The 20,403-nt window shown below is 37.2% G+C and overlaps 1 protein-coding gene across 10 annotated transcripts in view; it reads left to right on the top strand.

Moving 5' to 3' along the window:
* PLCE1 (phospholipase C epsilon 1) overlaps positions 1-20,403 on the top strand; it is a 154,929-nt gene that overhangs the window by 10,080 nt on the left and 124,446 nt on the right. For 9 of the 10 annotated variants that reach the window (XR_010473517.1, XM_065067457.1, XM_065067458.1 and 6 more), the window contains exon 2: positions 17,646-19,238. Coding sequence is in view for 9 of the 10 variants with exons in the window: in XM_065067457.1 (XP_064923529.1) it covers positions 18,057-19,238 (1,182 nt within the window). In the remaining variant the exon portion in view is untranslated. Of the gene's footprint in view, positions 1-15,378; positions 15,491-17,645; positions 19,239-20,403 lie in introns of those variants that run through there. The other variant, XM_065067451.1, reaches the window with a different exon arrangement.

Here is a 20,403-nt window from a genome sequence, read left to right as displayed (position 1 = left end):
GTTCATATACTCTTTATTATATTATGTAAGTTGATAACGTAAACCTTCATCCATAACAGTCAGTTGCTCTGTTGGCCAGGTATGTGAAAGTTGTTATTGAGGCTAACTTTTCTGAGGACAAAAGATACTGTACCACAGTTACAATGGTTCAGCACAGTATTATCCTGTCTAACAGCTTCTACACGCCCCTGAACTTCATCTCAACTGCGTGCTTTATTGAAAGCTGCATGGTGTTGACTTACGAGTTAGTCGGAGAGCTGTAAAAATGTTTAAGGAAGGTGTGTGCACAGATTTAAAGGAAAGCAAAATTGTTTGGTGTAACAGCACTGGAGCTGTGATGGCCAATAAAGAATCTAATCTGTACGTTCATTCTGCTCCAAACTTGTGTGGCTTCCTCTGTCTTGACATGGTGCTCTGATTATTTTTTTTTGCTTTATAATGCCATGCTAAGTCTTTTATCGGCTTCTTTTTTCTGTTCCCTTGAGCTCTAACGACACTATTGAGAAGAGCAGAAAACCCCAAACAAAAAGTAAAGAAAGCTTCACTTGCTGTTCTTGCTTGAATTTGTGTTTACCAAAACTCTCCCAAACATTTCAGGTACATTTGACTCAATGAAATCAATGGATAATTAATAATTATCCTGGTTTTTCCGCCTTACCCATCTTGCTCACAGTAAAGCTCTATTCTGTTAGCAACCATATGCATCCCAATAAAGGTTTTAAAGTTTGAATTGAGACAGAGACTGTCTCAGCTCTTGGCCAGCAAATGCAAAGAAACTTGGCCATGTTCCCTCTACTTGCCAGAAAAGCATGAAAAAGCTGGGGCCCTTCCTCTGTCAAAGGAAAAGGGAAGCTCTGATCTTTCTGTGTACAGATTTTTGCAAGCACTGGGTCCCTGACCTATTCTTGGTAGGACTTGTCTGTCTCTTGCTTGCAAGATGTAGCCCTAAGCCCCCAGGAAGAGACCTCAAATCTACAGTGAACTTGTACAGATCATCCAGGGCTTTTTCCTCTGATTATCACTTTGACTATATTTTTTTCCTATAGTTACAGTCTTAAATATCAACAAAAAAATCCCGTCTCTACAGCAGTATGTTTTTTATGCATGTGGCTTGTCTCTCTTACACTTTCTACTAAATCTAAATACCTGCTTGCTTCATTTTTTTAAAATTTGATATGTATATGAGTGTATAAGAACATAGATGTTGTTGTCATCTACTCTTGTGCTACTTATCGTATGTTTGGGTGTAGACACTTCCAGTACCTCGCCCGCCCTATATGGGCCTTTAAAGCTTTCATAATCTGACAATCCACTGAATGATGTATGACTGTATAAAATAAAGTAAGAACGTTAAGTTACAAAGGAAAATACCTGTAAAATTTAGGCTTATTTTTAATATGTATTGGTATGGTTTTAAAATATTTTAAAGTACTAGAAATCAGAATATTGAGTTTAAAAATAGTACAGTAACACCTCTTGCACATTCTCCTTATCATAACTGTACCTAAAACTATATAGAGGTTTCTGTGTAATTTTTTCTGGTGAGTAAATCATGAAAACCCAGCAAGGTTTTGTAGTTATTGTAGCCAATAGTTAAGCACACCTGAATTATGTACAACTATTACACAGTTGTATAAGTAAAGTACACCTGACCGTTGGCTTTTCCTCTATAGTTATGACGTATTTTCTGTAGTGAGTACAGTCTTTATTTTTCAGAGAGGTCATATGTAAAATAGGAAATGATGAAATGCATACAATGCATTTTCAAAAATATATTGAAATGTTACAGTACTATTAGCATTATTACTTTTATAGTTGTTTCTGCTTTTGTAACAGCGTTAGAATACTTAAATAAAAACAGCCACCATTAATGAACAGTTAATAAACCCAGAAAACTATACAGAATCTGCTAAGACCTTAATGCGAGGAGTGTACTGTCTGTTTCTAATTTAACCTGTTCTCAGATTACTCTCAGGAACTGTTCTAAGTTCATCAAATACTTTGAGAGGTCTACAGTAGGCTTTGGTTTTGAAGGTAGAGCTTGTATTTCCTCAACTAAACTTAATTCTACGGATATTATTTTTCTTAAATGTAGGTAAAAAAAAAAGGGGAAAGCAGTATTCAATAATTTTTGATAGCTTTGGAAGTCAATAAAAAGATGTCTTGAATATACAGGGGCTCTGAGTGTGACATAGACCCAGCTAAATTACCAGGAGCAGGTCTAAGGAGGCACTTCACAGTTTGCAAGATAATTACATAATAAATTAAGAGGAATACCGATTAAAACAAAACAAAACAAAATTAAAAAAAAAAAAAAAGAAAAGAAAAGCAAGCCCCAGAACTTAGAAGAGGAGAAATTCATGTTAGACATGAGGAAGAAATTTTTTATAAAGAGGGTGGTAAAATACTGGCCCAGGTTGCCCAGAGAGGGGTGGATGCGCAATCCCTGGAGACATTCCAGACCAGGCTGGACAGGGCTCTGAGCAACCTGAGCTGGTGAAGATGTCCCTGCTCATGGCACTGGGGTTGGTTGGACTAGATGAGCTTGGATGGTCCCTTCCAGCCCAAACTATTCTATGATTCTTATGGGATGCCAATTGATTTGGAAAGGACGGAGATGAAAAAGATCTGTATGAGCAGGAGATTTTGACATGTGGCAGTAGCATTCCTAAGAGGACAAATGAACAATATATAATTTGAAATCTCAAAGGACAGGTTAGTCTGCTTTCATTTACGTATGCTGGTTTTATATGTTGTTTCTTCATAGGTCATCTGCTGTTATCTATGAACTGTATTCTAGATGCATAGGTACTATTTTTTTTTCCTCCTCACCTCAGTTCTCACACATGACCTACTTCTTCCTTGTTGGCTTCCTAACAACCAGAAAGTGACACACGGGAAAGCAATACCATCCACATTAGAAACTGTTATTATTTAAACAAATAACTCCATCTAGTATGCAAAATATTAGTTGGGAAATTGGAGAGCTTCAGACTGCCTGTTGTGCCTCGTGTGTGCTGGTACAGGTGGTGATACCCTCCCTGAGTTACCATTTAAAACCACTTTCTCTAATTATCATCGCGGAACTTGACCAGTTGTGGTAAGCCACTGATACACATCACCTTACAAACTGTCCTGAAACAGTTCTTTGTTTTAACACTGTTTTGAAACATCACGTAGGTTTTTGTCTTATGCAGAGCACTGTTGCTAGCATCAGCCGTTGTTTTGTTCTAAACTGTGGAGATTGCGCAGACCATTAGTTTTCCTTGCTGCTTTGCTTCCCCTCAGGGATCATTTCTTGTGCCAGTTATTACTTCATAACGCACTCAGCTGCCTGCTAAGGTCATCACTGAAGGATCAGTCCTGCAGGTGAACCTTCCGCTTCTAGGCTACAGGTTTTTCCCTCAACAGGATGAAGTCAGTGTTGTCATCTTGCCCAGGAGGATCCTGATTACAAATCCTTGGGCTGCTTCTTATCTTTCAATTTGCTGCCTCAGTACTGGCCTGATAATGTTTGATTCAGTGTTCCAGAGTAACATTCTCGTTCCTGCTACTGGGCTTGCTGGAGACACGTGAAAGTCTATATTCATTGTGCTGTTCAGGTGTTATCTGATCATTAAATTTCCTCAACTTCTTTTTATCATTTGTGGTGAGAACGTGGTAGTGGCTGATGATGAGGCCAATGATCTCCCTCCTTGAGGAGCTGCAGGAGGGGGCAGTGGGAGGACAGGCTGAGGACTGATGCTCTACCCCAGCCTGCTTGTCCTGAGAGCAGCTCCAGCAGGTGAGGCTGGTCCCACGTTGGCCTGATGAGTCTGTTTGAAAGGTCAGGAGCAGCAGAGAACATGGCCCAAGTCCAGAGCTGCCAATGATGTTGTTCAGCCTGGGACTGGGAGTACAAGCCTGACCTGAAATGGCTCCTGGGCCCATTTGGGAGGGTCACAGGTGGGGCTGGTTGTGACATTTAGGGACTTGTTGTCCTCAGGGCCCTGACGCTCCCTCGCTCCTCCGTCCCAGGTTAACATCGCATATCGCTGTGCTAGTTGCAACACTGGTTTGTCATTATCATGCTCAAGTACATTACAGAAAGCAGAGTAGTTAATCTTCTTTAACTGTTACAGCAGAAATAACCTTGAGCATTTCAGCCTGCGTTGGCTGCTTAATTATCTTGTACAGTCCTTTTGTGGTTGGGTTTTTTGGCTTGACTGTGACACTGACTGTGACTTCTCTGGTGCTTTCCCTTGTGCTCAATCTTAGGGTATACATCAGGCATATGTATATGCCTTCTCACTTCTAGGACCTTTTGGACCTAAATATAAGGATATTAAGTAATATGTTAGCAGCAGGAATGCACAATCAAATAGATGCAAACTAATCTTTCTGCTTGACTGAGAAAGTGTAGCCTGTATATGTAACACCACCTTTTTATATAATTTGTTATTACTGAGGCATATGAATATTGGAATGTAGCATATCTAGTTTAGGCAAAAAAAATCCAACAAGATTCCCTGGTAGCATTTTCAGATTTTAATGAAGCAGTGTTGTTTGGATACTAGTGGAGTCTCTGGCACATATTACTGCTTATGTCAAGATAAAAAAAGGGTGTTCCAGAGAAGGAAGTGTCCTTTTCCAAATTATGACTGCATTTTTTAACTTGGTTTCTTACGGAACGACTTTGCAAAGTTACATTGTGTGTCTGTACACCTTTTCTTCCAACTTTTAATTTGGCCTGTAGCAATCAAGTTTATTACAAAAGTGCAGATCTCAAAGGTGCTAAAGACTCAACAAATTTAATGCAAATTTTACTCAGGTACAGAAGAGCAGTTCTGTAAGTCATTTTGACTGTGAACAAGTTGCTCTGAGAGGTCACAGAGTAGAGGGGGGGACATATAGGAGAAAGTCCTTAATAGTACCCCAACTAAGAAAAACTTCAATTGGAACTGCATTTCCTTAAACATCATGATTGTTTAGAATTCATCACTTCTAGAAGTAACTAAGATATGTAATGCTTGGTTATCATGTGTTTGTGTTTTTCAGTGTACCGTCAGGTACTGAATACTTGAAATACTTGTCCATTAATTTTACCAATAACTTCTCTGTTAAAATTTCATTCCGTATATTCAGCTGAAAGTAAAATAACTTTTAAGAAATGGAACAAACTGTGAACAAGTGATTGTTTGCATTAGATAAGTATAGAATTAGCTTTTGCCACACATTCTTATCCCAATTAACTATATTTTGAAGACTGAAGTAGACTGAAAATCTGGGGTAAAGTCCCATCTTATCAAGGAAGCAGATTTTCATGTTTAGAATTCCGAATTCTTACTATTCTTGAAACAAGGAGCTTAATAGTACTACCCAAGAGTGTGTTGTTTTATGATGACTGCAGCTAAGTTGAACACGTCCTGAAGGTTATCTTTTATCCCGAAAGAAAGGGTGAAGTCCAAACGCACAGTTGCAAGCCACAGGTTCTAAACAGGAATGTCACAAGTAGGTAGAAATCCTTGGTTGACTGCTTTCATAGAGGCTCTGAAAGATAACCAGGAAAAACAAATGAATCTGTATTTTCTCAGCAAGGATGTAGACATTAATTGCAACCATTTTAAAGATCCTCAAATACAGGGTCACCTAAATGTGTCATAATCATATATGGAGACATGCTATGTTGATCTTCAGGCATGTTTCTCCTTCAAATAACTTGTTAAAGAAATGCAAGTAGAACTTAACTCTATGTGTACAGCAACTTCCTTTTCTCTATGCCTGTTTCCGTTTATCTTAGAAGACACGATGGTATATTCTAAAAGAAACCTCTCAATTGTGACCCTGGGTGTACTTACATCCTGTCTATTTATTGAATAGTCCTGAATTACTGGTATTTATAATGTGAATTACAGTGATGCCTACAAGAGTTTTAAAATATTAAAACATTTAATTTAAAATGATAACTTAAAATTTATTATGTTGGTAATGACCTCTTATGTTAACACAGTAAATACCTTGCAACATTGTGAAAAAATAATTTACCGTTGTGGAGTGACTGTCTGCTTGCACATTTAATTCTGACAGGCATCAATGACTTGGAGATTACTTCATGGCTTGACTGAGTCAGATGTCTCCCAGAGAATGATCATAGAATGGTTTAGGTTGGAATGGACCTTAAGGATTATCTAGTTCCAACCCCACTGCCGTGGGCAGGGACACCTTTTACTAGACCAGGTTGCTCAAAACCCCGTCTAACATGGCCTTGAACACTTCCAGGTGTGGGGCATCCACAGCTTCTTGGGCAGCCTTTTCTAATGCCTCACCACCCTCATGGTGAAGAATCTCTTCCTTATATCTAATCTAAATTTACCCTCTTTCAGCTTAAAGCCATTACTCCTTGTCCTATCACTCCATGCCCTTGTAAGAAGTCCCTCTCCATCTTTCTTGTAGGTCCCCTTCAGGTACTGAAAGGATGCAATAAGGTCTCTCTGGAGCCTTCTCTTCTCCAGGCTGAACAGCCCCAACTCTCTCAGCCTGTCTTCATAGGAGAGGTGCTTCAGCCCTCTGATGATCTTGGTGGCCTCCTCTGGACTCATTCCAACATGACCCTCTTATGTTGGGGCCCCAGAGCAGAATGCAGGACTCCAGGTGGGGTCTCCTGAGAATGGAGTAGAGGGGGAGAATCACCTCTCTCGACCTGCTGGTTGATGCAGTTGATGAAGCCATTGTAGGCAAAAAATTAATGTAGTGTTGAATTGTTGAGCAATTATTTACTGTATTTGAGCAGTGCTGTTTTCCGTGTTACAGTGCTTAAAATTTAGAAATGTTAGATTAGTAGTAATAATATAGAAATTGCTTGATGTATTCTCAGGGGTGCTTGATCAGTGGTCTTCTGAAAACAACATGTTTCTCAAGCAGATAATTAGTTACCCTCTCAGCAAAAAAAAGCTTATTTTCTTTTGTCTTGCATTCTCTGGTAGGCATGACAATAATATGCAGATGACATAGCAGATGTTCAAAAGAGAAAGTAAAAATAATAAGAGACTAACTATTATGATTCCTGAATGAGTGGCATGCATAGGTCAGGAGTGGTATACAAAGAAAATGTATTTTGAGGAAGTGCGAGAGTGGTGCAGTAATTTAATGATGTCAGTGTTCAGCATGTGAAATCTTTTTCTTTGCTTTTCTAGAGCTGAAGTGTAGCTGCATTGATTGACAAATAACTGAACTGTTGTTCATATCCAGATTAGCTTTTAATTTTTATTTGAAACATATGTTGGGGTTGCAGACTTACTCATATTGCAGTTATGACAACTGAGCAATAATATATAAGTTATGACTCAAGTAATGTTTTTAATAGGACTGCTGTGACTTAGCATAATGTGAAAAAAAAGTGTTAGCTTGGGTTTACAGATGATAAACTGTAGTGATATATGTGCCTCTAACATATCATCAGACATTTTAGTAGTCAGAAATATTTTTATTACAGGTTTTAGTTCTTTTCACACTATTGTGGCTAGAATTACAACTAATGCAGGACAGCGAAAGGGAAATGAGAGGAGACAAGTGTTCACACAAGAAAAATACTGTGAGGAAGAATGAACAAGACAAGGAGCCTCACATGTTGTTCTTACTCACTGTGTGACCTGGTTCGGAGTAATTTTAAAAAATTGGCATGGTGACAGTTTTTCATAACAAGGTGCAATTGCAGTTTATTGAAATACATGGGGTTTTTGCAAGTAAAGGTCTGCAATCAGTTTCCTGCTTGTTTATGCTTTGCATTCAGGAACTCATCTGGTTTTCAAATAATGTAATTTTTCATGCTAACATACTGAGTTTATGTGTGATAATGATTCTTTGAAGAGAAAATTTGTTAGAAACTAGAATGGAGGGAGTATACCACGTTTACAGAGACGTTAGTATGTAGTCCCAGGTTACTGTTCACTTTTTAGAGTTGCAAACAGTTCATGTTTCAAAGTGGCAGATTTTGAATGTGGTAAGTTCTCAGAACAGTAATGTTTACATGTAAGCATTCCATTTTTATTAACATTTTAAGCCCATAAAAGTGGCAAATGACAGGAAATATATACAGTCATTTTTCCCATATTTATTATTTTTGTTTTGATGGCAACAATAATTTTCATTCATATTTTAACAGAAACAGCATTTGCAATATTTTAAAAATCATTTTTAGTTGCAATTTATTGTGTACAAAACCCCTTCTGTTTGCGGGACTTAGAGTCCTGATCAGTAGACGACCTTCCAACATATTTAACACTGGATGGCCTCAATGAGGGAACTTGCTGTGCTTTGTCAACTCAGGAGAAATGGTGTAAACTGACTAAGGAGAAACCACATGAATGAAGATGTGTGTGTGAAGAACTTGGTAACTTGTTGAAGGATGAAATGAAGATATGAATGATGGCATTGAGTCCAGGGGAACCGCAAAATCTTTATAGGTGGACAAAGCCTTGAAAGAGGATGATGGTGGAGTTATTTCCCAGTTTGAAGCTGTAGATGTTTCAAAGCATCTTAGTGATTGATTGTTTGTACTCAAACACACACAGAACACATGGGCAGTGCTGTGAACAAGATACTTGCTGTTCACTGCAGATCTGTACAGGATCCTCAGTGGTGCTGTGTGAGGCAGTTCTGACCTTGTGGTGAGAGTGATGACTAGGTGAGAGATTGACTAGGCTCAGTCAATCCCCATATTAAATACTAAACTAACTAGCTGTACACTTGCTCGAGGTTGAAAGAGAGAAACCTGTAACTTGCCCATGTATTTTCCTGTTGTGTCCAGTGCATATGTTCCTTCTTAGCACTTTGGTTCAGGGCCAAACTGAAGTTGGAATTAAATTAGAAAAAGGTAGCTTGTACAGAAGCTGGGAAGGAGTATTGGGGTTTCTGATGTTTTCACATTGAAACACACCCCCTTTCCTCAGGCTGGTAATCATGCAAAAAAAGGAGGGCAGTGAGGATGCTCTGATTGGTGTAGGGATCATCTGTGAAGAACTGATGGCAGACCTCCACTGTATGGAACTGAAGGTGGACAAATCACCATCTGCATAGTGCAAGTTATTGCCAGGTGAAAAGGCTAATAAACTTGCTGCCCAATTAAACCATGCCCCTTGCATTTTGTTTCTGCATGTCTGAGACAGGTTTCAGCTGCTCTTCAGTCGCTTCAGCTCACATTTGACTTCAAGGTGAAGAGTTTTCAGTAGACTATATGGATGGATTTTGAATACAGTTATCTTTAATCCTGATGGATATAGTGAACATAAGAAATTGAAGATGTTGTAGGGCGGTTGACCAAAACTTTTCTGAACAAGTCTTGCAAGTTGCCTAGATAAAAATGTGTGAAACTAGGAAAGTGGTCCTGCTCAGCTGATTCTGTTTAAGCTGTTAAAGAAGTCGGTTCTCTCATCTAGGATTTCTTTCTGCCCTTTTTATCCTTAGTTTTTACAAGACATATTAATTGTATTATAGTAGTTTGCACTGTTGATCAAGAAGGTTACTTTGTTCGTTTTCCTTTACTGAATGGCATTTCCTGGTTTTATTTGCTTGTTTGAGGAGTTTACAGTCTTGTTTCATTTTTTCTAACAGGAATTCCTTAGATTTTACTTTTTAAAGTTTTGCCTGGCTTATGATGCATCTTCTCTGTTGTTTTCAGCTGAATTTCCTGTAGTGAAAATGTAGCCTTGTAGGAAAGTTAGAATTACGCTCTTCCTTTTGAGAACACGTTCTCTTTCTTTAGATAATCAGGTACCCTTAAATCCATGCAGCAGTTGCACTAGAGAAAATCTGAGGATTAAAAATTGAGATAGCATAAGATGTGTAATTCTTTGTATTAGCTTCGAACAGGTTTAGCTCTAATTTGACAATCTGATAGGGCAGATAAATAATTGATTCATTTAGTAATTAGTTATTAACTCTGGAGAAGAAAACTGAAGAATTGAGTTGATGCTCTTGGTTTTGAAGGCCACAGTGGTACATATTTGTTCTTTGTGGTAGAGTTTTCAAGTCTCTTTCAGAGCAAGGTGATTCTCTAGCTGTGTTGAAAACATAAATAATAAATTAAGTGAGTAATTCCAGTGAAGCAGAGGATAACATCTGAGCTCTGAAAAATGATTGAACATTTCAGCTGCTACCAATCGTACTGTTTCTTATTATATTTAAGTAATGGAAACTTCTTTATGGTCTTTTCTTTGTTGTATCTTATTGGTTAGCTGTAACTTGTGTTGCCTTAACATCTCAGATTTTTATGCTCACATGTCTCTGTTCCCATAGATAAATCTTTAGGATGTATTTTGATGAGTCATTTAAGCTATCTCAATGTGAGATGCTGTAGATTCATTTCCACTCTGGTCTTGTCTTCCTCTGTTCTCCACCCTGCTTTGTTCTTGTGCGATCTCTGTCAGCTTGCATCATCGTGCTGCAAGTGGCATCAGATAATCCTGCCTGAAGACTGGTCTTTCCTTTTTTCCTGGGTTGTTTTTTCTCTGGATCAGTTGATTTCCCCCCTCACTGCAGGTGTTCCTGTTCAGCAGATGGTGAAAATACATCACTGAAGGTGACAGGGAACAAGGAATCAGCTGCTTTGGCTGATGCCTTCCAGTGGGTCAGCTTAAACCTCAAACCTCATTTTTAATCGTGTCCTTTTTTACATGGTTTGTATGATTCCTTTTTTAATTCTCAGATCTTAAAATAAATCCTGAGGCACTTGTCTATTTGTCTTCTGATTTTTTTAAATGTTTATTTCTTACTCTATTTCCTATTTTTCTTCTGCATAAGCATTATTTGTCCTTGTCTTTTATATAATATCTTTTATTAATTGTCAATGTTCCTTTAAAGTTTATCTAATCTTTCCAAGAGATTCTACTTAACAGTGTCAAGTTTGTTGAATTCTGCACTCGGAAGATTTTTGTTTTAATTTCTGCTGCACTGGCTTTTCCTTTGAGTGTGAGACTCAGTGCTCAAAAATATTTCTCACCCGTTTAAGACAATTTTCTTAACTTTTTGAAGGATTGTGAAAACAATTACAGAAGAACTTGTTCAAAGATGAAGAAGGATGATTTTGCCTTCAATGATTAGAGTTGTCGTGTGTGTCTCAGATAGAAGGACTCGTTCATTTGAGTGTTGATGATGAAATTACAGCTTTCAGATCAGGTCACTTAGCATGAAATTCAAGTAACCACTGAACAGAAAGTTTGTTTAAACAGGTTATTGCAGGTCAGATTTAGAAGGAAATAAAGAACTGATCCTGACAGTAAGGTAAACTCAGTCTTGGGTTCTCTCAGTGTGTCTCTTCATACAGAAAAGGAATTTCTGTAAAGAACTGAAGAGTGGAGCTGGTATCTGGCAGTAGCTTCAGATTCTGCCTGATGCAGTGATGAATGATGAGACAATTGAGAGGGTTCACCATCTGGCAGCCACTTGCATAGTTTTAGACATCACATACTTGGTCGTGTTTAGATAAGTATTCTAGAAATTAGAAAAAAGACTCTTTAACTTGACAGGATATATAAATACTGTAGTTCCTTGAGATTTTTTTGGTGTTGAAACATGGACACGGGTGGTAAATCTGAGGTTCTGCCTGATGCTCTCTGCCAAATAAAATGTTGTTATAACTTGCTCCAACTGTTCAAACAGAGTTTGTGAACATCTTGAGTGATTCTTAAGAGTCTGACTCTTTCTCCTTACTGTTTGCCTGTGGTTCCTTGGGCAGAAGAAATGTTTAGAAAACTGATGACAACACACTGGTGCCCTGTTTTTGTACTGGTATCTTCTGCATTGTAATGAAAAACTAATACTGTGCATGATACCAGATAAATTAGAGATGAAGTAATAAATGTAGGTTTCTTATTCGCTTCAAGGAATTGGCCTGAAACAAACTGTAGCTTATTAACTGAAATAAAAAATACTCATTACAGTGTTTTGAATTGTAAATGGGTAGTTGTAATATGCAAACAGCTTTCCTCGTGAATCAATTGTTTCCTTAAGAGCTTGAACTGGGATTATATTGTTTAAACACTGTTGTTGGGGTGATGAAAGTCAGATGTTCGATAGTTTTGTATCTACTTACTGTGCCAAATTTTCTGTAGTTTACTGCTTCCCAAGGATCTCTTATTCATGGCTTAGATGCTGTGCAAATATTTATTAATTTGAATTAATTAATGTAACTGTGTGGTGGTGGCAGTCTGTGTGTGGTGGTGTGCTTTTTTTGTTTGTTTGTTTGTTTTTTCTTTGTTTTGCTTTTGTTTTTTCTTGTATGCTGAAACATCTTTTGTTTAGAATAGGTAGTCACCGTGTATATGTAGCATGTAGGACAGAAGTTGAATCTATAGATGTCCCAACGTAGCCAGGGAAGAAGGGAAGATTGCCAGGCTGCCTCCATTTGCCCTTTAGCTGTCTTGAATTATCTTCTGTCCCAGTCCAATAGCCATTTGCCCATGGAAGACCCCAGTATGTGTTGTGTAATGTCACATATCTGTCAGTCCCACTCATTCTCTGCACCCATAATCTTGATGCCTACCAAGTGTTCACTGAGTTCCCTGTGAAGCTCCCACATCATCCTACATACTGAATTGCATTGGGCATCTCTTGCAGCACACAACTTCTCTAAATAATCCCCATCTTTACCATGAGACACATCCCCTAGGGCAAGCAGGTTGCTGCTTCTTCCCACAGTCCAACCAGCATCCTCAAATATTTATGTAATAATCTTTTCCTTGACAGCCTAGAACTGAAAGATTTTCTAACTTACCACATCATGTGATGGTTCTGATCCTTCATATGCCTTTCCGTAGACTAAATAATAGTGTCTTAACGTACTCTCTCTTTTTTTTTTTCCTCTTAAGTAGAATTCCTACTTTATAGTCTTTATAGTCTTTGATTATGTTGGATGTTTTGCCTAGACCGTTGTAGAGTTTAATCCGAAATGGTTGAGGAATAAGAAATTATTAAACATTATTATTAATACTATTAATGACTAGAACCAGCTTGCACTTTAAATTTTAAAGTGCATGCTACAGTGTCGTGTTTTGTGTCATGTTTTCAGACTTAATACATTTTGTGAATGTGTGTGCTGAAAGGTTGCCAGATTGTTTATTTTCATTATTCATTCGTCTTTGTTGGCTGACCTCTGCAACCAGGATGATTCACTAATGCTGGATCTAGTTTGTTATATTTTTACTTTCCTTTGCTGATAGAAGGAGCACATTACATTTTTGACATAACTTAAGCCTCATAAAATGAACCAGTGTAGTTATTAATGGATTTCATCAGCTAATCTAGTGGCTTTAGAAAATGTCAGCATGTGTTGAATACAGTGCAGGCTTAGCTGTCTGCTTCATGTGTTTTTATATTCAGATTTAACTGTGAATCAGTTTGAGTGTTGAGTGTGCAACAGGAAGAATATGATTTTGAATAATTTCAGCATAGCTTTTATATGCAAATACATGTATATATGTGTATGAGGATGTAGCCTTTGGCCACCCATATGCAGATAGGCAAGTAAGAGAAGCCAGAGGGTGTGATAATTCTGCAGTTTTGCACTAAGTTAAAAAATAATGTTTTATTGGTTGAATGTGTGAGTTTTACACTTGATAGCATTTATAACACTGTGTTAACACACTTCATAACATGTCAAATTAATTCAAATGGTTTAAAGAATTTGCTGGGCACAGTGAATTGAAATCTGTTTATTACAGTGGAAGCAGAGGCAGAGTGTAATGGGGGACACATGGAACCCTTGTCATCTGTTCAGCAGAGCCACAGCCTCAGATACTTTTGCAGTTGTCCGTAGATCAGAGGCTCCATCATGATGGCTTTTACTTGCTATTCCATGAGATTTTAGCATACTTGTACACTAGATAACTTTTCTCTTAGTCTGTTGTGTCTGGGGTGCACATAGACATCATAGCAAACGTGATCTAAACCGAAGCTACTACTGAGGCGTGTGGTCCCTACTAGGCATTCCTAATATTTCCTTTTTGTGGAATATCGTGATCATATAGTGGCCACAAAGTAGTCAATTCATTTGGGTGAAAAGAATAGTTTCCTGACAAATCAGTCGGCTGAATCAACTCTGTGGACTCATGATCCATGATGCATGAGATGGGGGAAATGGGGACTGAAGGTCAAGAGTGAAGCATGGAGTGAGTTGCCAGCTTTGGTGGCAGCTACCTGCTAGACTGACATCTTGCAGATTGCGGAAGTGTATAAACCAAGTTAAGCAGCATTTTCCTCTCTTCTCTACGCTGTTCATTTTCTCCCTTGAGCACACATGTTAGTACAACAATATCTGAACTGGATTGGGGGAATGATACAGCTGTGAAGTAACTTGAGCAAAACTCTTGAGATGGATCAGTTCCCTATCAGGTTCCAGTGGTCATGATGGGAATAACTGGACATAGACAGGGAGTTCCTTAAGCAGACATTATTCTTGATTAGAGATGGATTTCAAACACAGGCATGGATAGACAGAGAAGATTGATGCTGGTAGAGAGAAAAGGGCAGGCATGTAGCCTCTAGAGTTGATGAGAGAGGTGACCAACAAAACCACTGATGAAGATTTGAGGTAAAGTTTCAGGAGAAAAGAAAAAGATCTGGGAGGAGCAGTTTTGGGAGGACACATGTGGAGACGCTTGAGCCTGAGGGAGAGGTGGGAGAATGATGTTGAAGGAAGGCAGGCTTTGGAAGAGGAGTCCTGGCCTCGGAATGAGCTTTTTGGGCAGTCTTGGATATTAATGGGCCTCTTATTTAAGTAGCTTTCCATTTACAGAGGCAAATTATTATTATTATTATTATTATTATTATTATTATTATTATTATTATTATTATTATTAATGTTTCTCCATAAAGAACAATGTAAAAAAATTCCAGTTAACATGCATGGTCAGTTTTGTGATCTCAGATTCATTGTGTGATGTTAAAGTTGCATAATGATGTTGTCTTTTTGCCTTATGGAGTGATGTTGTTTTGTAAGAATTTCATTTGTTGACCAGTGTAATAAGCAGCATGTTCTTTGCAGTGATAATCCATTCAATTAATTTTTACTCCTGGCTAGCAATACTACAGGGAGTACATTTATGAATATATTTTGGTGGCTTGTATTTTCATTTGCTAGCCTGGAATTTTTCTGGTGCAAACAGGAAAGATGAATCAGCAGACTGCGATGTTTTGATAGGTGACATAAATCCTTCAAAAATCAGTGCTGAAGACTGTTACTAATTCATGTACGTGTTTTACACGTTTTACAAGGTTGATACAGCAACAAAGAAACTTAAGAGTAGAACAAGAAAAATACAGCTGCTTCTCCTTGTAGCTCCTCCTGCATCTTTCTCCATTGGTCAGCATCATCGTGTGTAGATTTGAAGCTGAAGGCACAGAATGGTTGCCAGAAGAAGTAAGATGGGGTCATTTCTAGATGGATTGCTTGCAGTTTTCCTCCGGTGTGCAGTGGCACAAAGTTTCATAAGCTGTTTTCTGGAGATGGTTTTGAAGAGTAAGTATGACAGGGGAAAGGGGTAGGAAATGATAAAAATAATTGCCGAGGTACTTTCCTCTTGTATGTGTGTGCGCATAAGTGTGTGGTGGTGGTTTTTATTGTTGTTTGGTTGGGTTTTTTTGTTGTTGTTTGGTTGTTTGTTTTTTTGTTGTTGCTTTTTTTTAAGTTAGTGAAGATTGAAGAAAGTGAACTAAAATGATGTTCAGGGTACAATTTAATGAAATTTAATGATATAGGGACTATAGTCTTACAGAATTCCCTGGATGTTGTTTTCTCATAGTATCTCCTCTACAGTTGTGCAGTTGCAGTATTTTATAGGGTGCTCTGTGAATTGTGTTGGTAATGCGACCTCAGTTTAAGTCCTGTCCCCGCCACTCTATCCAACTGCTGCTATCTCCTCCTACACAACTTTCCAATGAACTGTAGCTTGTATTTTCCTTTCTGGTGCTAAATCTCTCTCTTGTACAGGATCTGAGTTTCCCGTCTTTGCTCTCCTCTGGCTGCTCTGGCATGCGAACGCATTTTGTAATGCACGGAGAATGTAAAGCTTCTGTCTCTTTGTTTTGTCTCTGTCACTTTCCTTTGCGATCCTCCCTGATCTCTCTACTGTTGTCAAACCAATAAAATGTCAATCTTGATTGAAATCTTACTTCCCCCTCTCCCCCAATGTGTTTACTGTCTGAAGAAAGAATACCGTTCACTGGCTTGCACACTTTGAAGCCGTAGATTTGTAGCAAAATGTAACTTTTCTTAAATTTGTTTTTCCTTTGTGATGGGCAGGGAAAATGATACGTTTCGTTACACTTTTCCATTTCATTGTGTGAGAAAATCGCGTCTCAAATATCTTGTTAACTAAAGGGTGTGTTTTACCTTTTGATTTGTGCTGAACTGCTTATAGATGAAGATTAGTAATAAAAAAAATAAGACCTGACACTCTAAAGTGATTTAAAATAAAATTGTTAATCATAGTTACTTGACAAGAGTATAAAAATATATTTTACACTTCAGATTACTTTCATTATTCAGCTTTCCTGATTTCCCTCCTCCCCCACCATTCCGAGTTGTTTTGTCAACTACAGATGATTTAGTTATCATGCTTAGCTAAATTGCATGAACTGAATTGATGAAGGTGGTCTCTTCTGCTTATGTAGATAGTGCCTGGGTCAATATTTGATTGGTGAGTTCAGTAATCTCTAGTTGTTGTACCTACCCAGTGATTTGCCCCAGTTTTGTGATATATTCTGCTACTGAAGTTTCAAAGTAGTTTTTTTTTGCTTGTTTCTATTGACTTTAGACCGTTTTAGTAAACTTAGACCTTAATATAACCTTCTTCATTTTTCACATTTTAGTAATACACTTATTGTTTCTAAACATTAAATATGATAAATTGAAATATAAGCATAAATTAGTTTAATTCACCATGATTTATCTGGATCTGTCTCTTTTATTCTTCTGTTTCCTTTGTTGAACCATCTGTAACCTCTTATGTTTTGATTCCAAGATTTACTTCTACCATGCTATTTGCAGGAAAGAAGCTGAGAATTAATTGCAAAGTTGAAGGGCAGGTTTACTTTTTAGCTTAAGGCATGTAAGTAAAGGAGTCAAAAAGATTATTGATAATATTTCAGTTTTTACCCTACTCTACCTTCATGTTTTTTATGTCATAATCTTCTGGCAAAAATATTGTTTTTTCCTCATGCTTTCACAGAAATAACATAAAGTTTAATGAAAACAAACCCCACATAATATCAAAACAATTGTAGTTGTGATAGACTTCAGTTCTGAACAGGAAAGTAATTAGTTTTAACAGACAGTGTAGGTTTAAAAATGATTTTGTTCTTCCAAATATTTTGACTTATCCTGGCTGTAAGTCAGAAAAATTATAGAAAAGACATTTCCTTTTTCTGTAGCTTTCTATAGTAAAGGCAGCTATTTAAATATCTAAAACATGACTATGATTTCCCTAAATTGTAAAATGAGACTTTAAGACAGATTTAAATGCATATTTTGGAATTCTCTAGTTCTCAGTGTAATTACATTCTGTTGTTTTGTATTCCTTTGTTTTACGTTTAAAAAATGTTTTGTAGTTATGATGGTGGATTTATTGCAATGGCTTTGTTCAATATGTATGTATTTTTTCTTCTCTTTATAGAAAACCAACTTTTTGGATGCTTTATCGGAAGATGTGTCTTTGACATGGATCATGTGTTTGTTCATCTTCTACAACCTGGATCAACAGTGTGTGTGCTACATATGATAGAAAAATTAATCATGGGAAGAGACAAGCCAAATGACTACATCACAATAAGGAGCTGGCTTGAAAACTTGTGTATTTCATGCCAATAACTCAAGGCTAGAAAAGCATAGTAGTCCAACAGTCAGAAAAATACTTTTTTTTAAAACCCAGGTCAAAAAGAACTACTAGTCAACGTGTATGTTACTGTGTGTTCCCTGATTATGTAGCACTGAATCTTTTATTAGATTAAAATCATGGTGTGACCATTGATAGACACGCCTCCCCCCCATCCCAGACACACATCCTGCAACTAAAGACCGTGTCAGGATGACCTCTGAGGAAATGACAGCGTCTGTTCTCGTCTCTGTGGCAGAGGGTAAAGTGATACCTGCTCAGTCAGCTGGAGATGAAAATACTGAAAATGCTTTGGACACCAGTGTTATAAAAAGACGTACTGCCAGCCCGGGAAGGCAAAGCACACATGCTCTCTCATACTTACACAGACTTGAAGAGGAAAGTCTTAAGGGCTCAGTGCCCAAAATATTCTCTCTGGCGAAAGAACAACTGACTAATGACAATAGTAATGAAAACTTCTGGGAGAGGAACAGCTCCATCCCTGATTCAGTGGAATTTCTTAACATTAACTGTAACATTGTACAGAACTACAAGAGCGATATCCCGTGCAGCCAACTGTATAAATCTTGTGATCCTTTAGCGGGGAGAGAGGCATCCCTGGAAACTGGAATTCCTGGTTCACTGGAAAGAGCCATGCTTGCCAAAATTCAGCTGAAAATGAATGGCCCTTCGTTAAGAAGCCAGACAGCACTAAATAAGAATGACAGCAATGACATGGATAAAGTGGCCTTTTTTCACTTTCATTGTGCTAGTGAAAGGAATATATCAAGGGCTCTGTGCAGTTCACACAACTGCTTCATTTTGGGTGACTGTTTGCAGCCAGTAAGTATTGTTGATGATAGCGCCACTGGATCCCCAGCCTGTGCTTGTGGATTAATGGAGTTGACAAATAGTTGTGAGAATGAACATGGGCAGCAGTTGTATGAAGACGCTTTAAGGGATAAGTATTTATGTCTGGAAAGAGCACCACGAAAAGTTAAAGTGGCGTGCTCAGGTCACACCTTCTGTGGAAATAACTTTACTGGAAGGATGCCCTCAAAGTCCTTTCTGAGCCATTTTGAAGACTGTAATGATAACTGTGAAGAGGTGGAAGAGGAGTTTTTTAGAAACAAAAAGGAACGTTCTACTTTATTAATAAGGCGTTTCTGTAAAAATGATAAAGAGATTAAAAAATCAGTTTATACTGGAACGAGAGCAATTGTTAGGACTTTACCTTCAGGGCACATAGGAACCGTTGCTTGGAATTATGTTGAGCAAAGGAGAAGCAACAGTGGCTTGAAGCTTTCTAGAATTACGACAGAACAGCTAACTATAATTCAGTCCTTAATAAAATGGGAATTTAATTCCTTTCTTGAGAAGTCTTTATGGTGTGAGGTAAGCTTTTCATAGTGTTGGTTTGCGGTGCTTTTTTTTCCTTGGAAGTTTTGATACCCTGATGACCTTTTCATTAAAAAAAAATTGCTTCATCTACTGATCACTTAGTACCACAGAATAGGATATATCACTTAACCATGTTGAACCTTATGTTGAACACTTTTTTAGAAGAATATATTCCCATCCCTTAAAATTTATTTTGTTTTAAAATGTATAATTTTTATCTCTATGAAATGTATACATACATATGTGTGTGTATACATATGTATCTATATAAAATGTATATAATTACATATTTATACATACTTGCATTTATAAATTTATTTCTTGATATTTATTATTTATAGATAAGAATGTAATATACCCATATACAGATATAAAAATATATACACATTTTATAGATATTTATATTTTAAGTAGAAAATGTATATAATATGCATTTATATTTATACATATATGTAAAAATAGATGTACTAATATATATTATAGATATACATAGTTGAAATATAAATGTGTATATTAATGATATAATAATTTCATCGAATAAATTGTATAAAATGATAAGTGGCAGTATTAGATCACAGTGATGGTTTTTTTTTCTCTGAAAAAGATAGCATAGTATTTTCCCCAAGTTACAGATATTTATAATGCTTCTACACTTGCAAATAATTTAAACATTATGTAATAGTTGAAAAACGTACCTTAATATGTTCATATTGCCCTGATTAGTTTTCTCTTAAATTTGATAATACAAAAAATTCTAAGTTTAGACTGAAATCATTAATGTATAAATTATTATTTTAGAAATGACATAGCACATCCTTAGCAAATTATTTTAAGTAGGAAAATGTTTTCTGTGATGGTAGGATTTAAATAGGTTTTGATCGCTGATTCTCAGGGATTCATCTAAAATGTGGCTACTGAGAAAGACCAGCAGGATGATCACAGCAAGAGAAACTTTCAAGAAGAGGAAAAGAGAGGTTTACTGAGCTTAGCAAAAAAAGGAGGTGTGATATTTATCTGTTAAAATGTGTGAATAAGCTCTAGGGAGGGGAAAATAACAAAGGTAAATAAGAGTTTGGTCAGATCAGCTACGCTTATAAACTGCTCATGAGTAAGCGTAGGTTGAAAACTGGAAGAAACTTCTAGCGGTTAGTGCGCAGAC

The sequence above is a fragment of the Columba livia genome, chromosome 6 (assembly GCF_036013475.1).
Source record: "Columba livia isolate bColLiv1 breed racing homer chromosome 6, bColLiv1.pat.W.v2, whole genome shotgun sequence".
In the NCBI taxonomy this organism is placed as follows: domain Eukaryota; kingdom Metazoa; phylum Chordata; class Aves; order Columbiformes; family Columbidae; genus Columba; species Columba livia.
The sequence above is the reverse complement of the archived record's forward strand: the minus strand, read 5'-3'. Positions and strand labels throughout refer to the sequence as shown.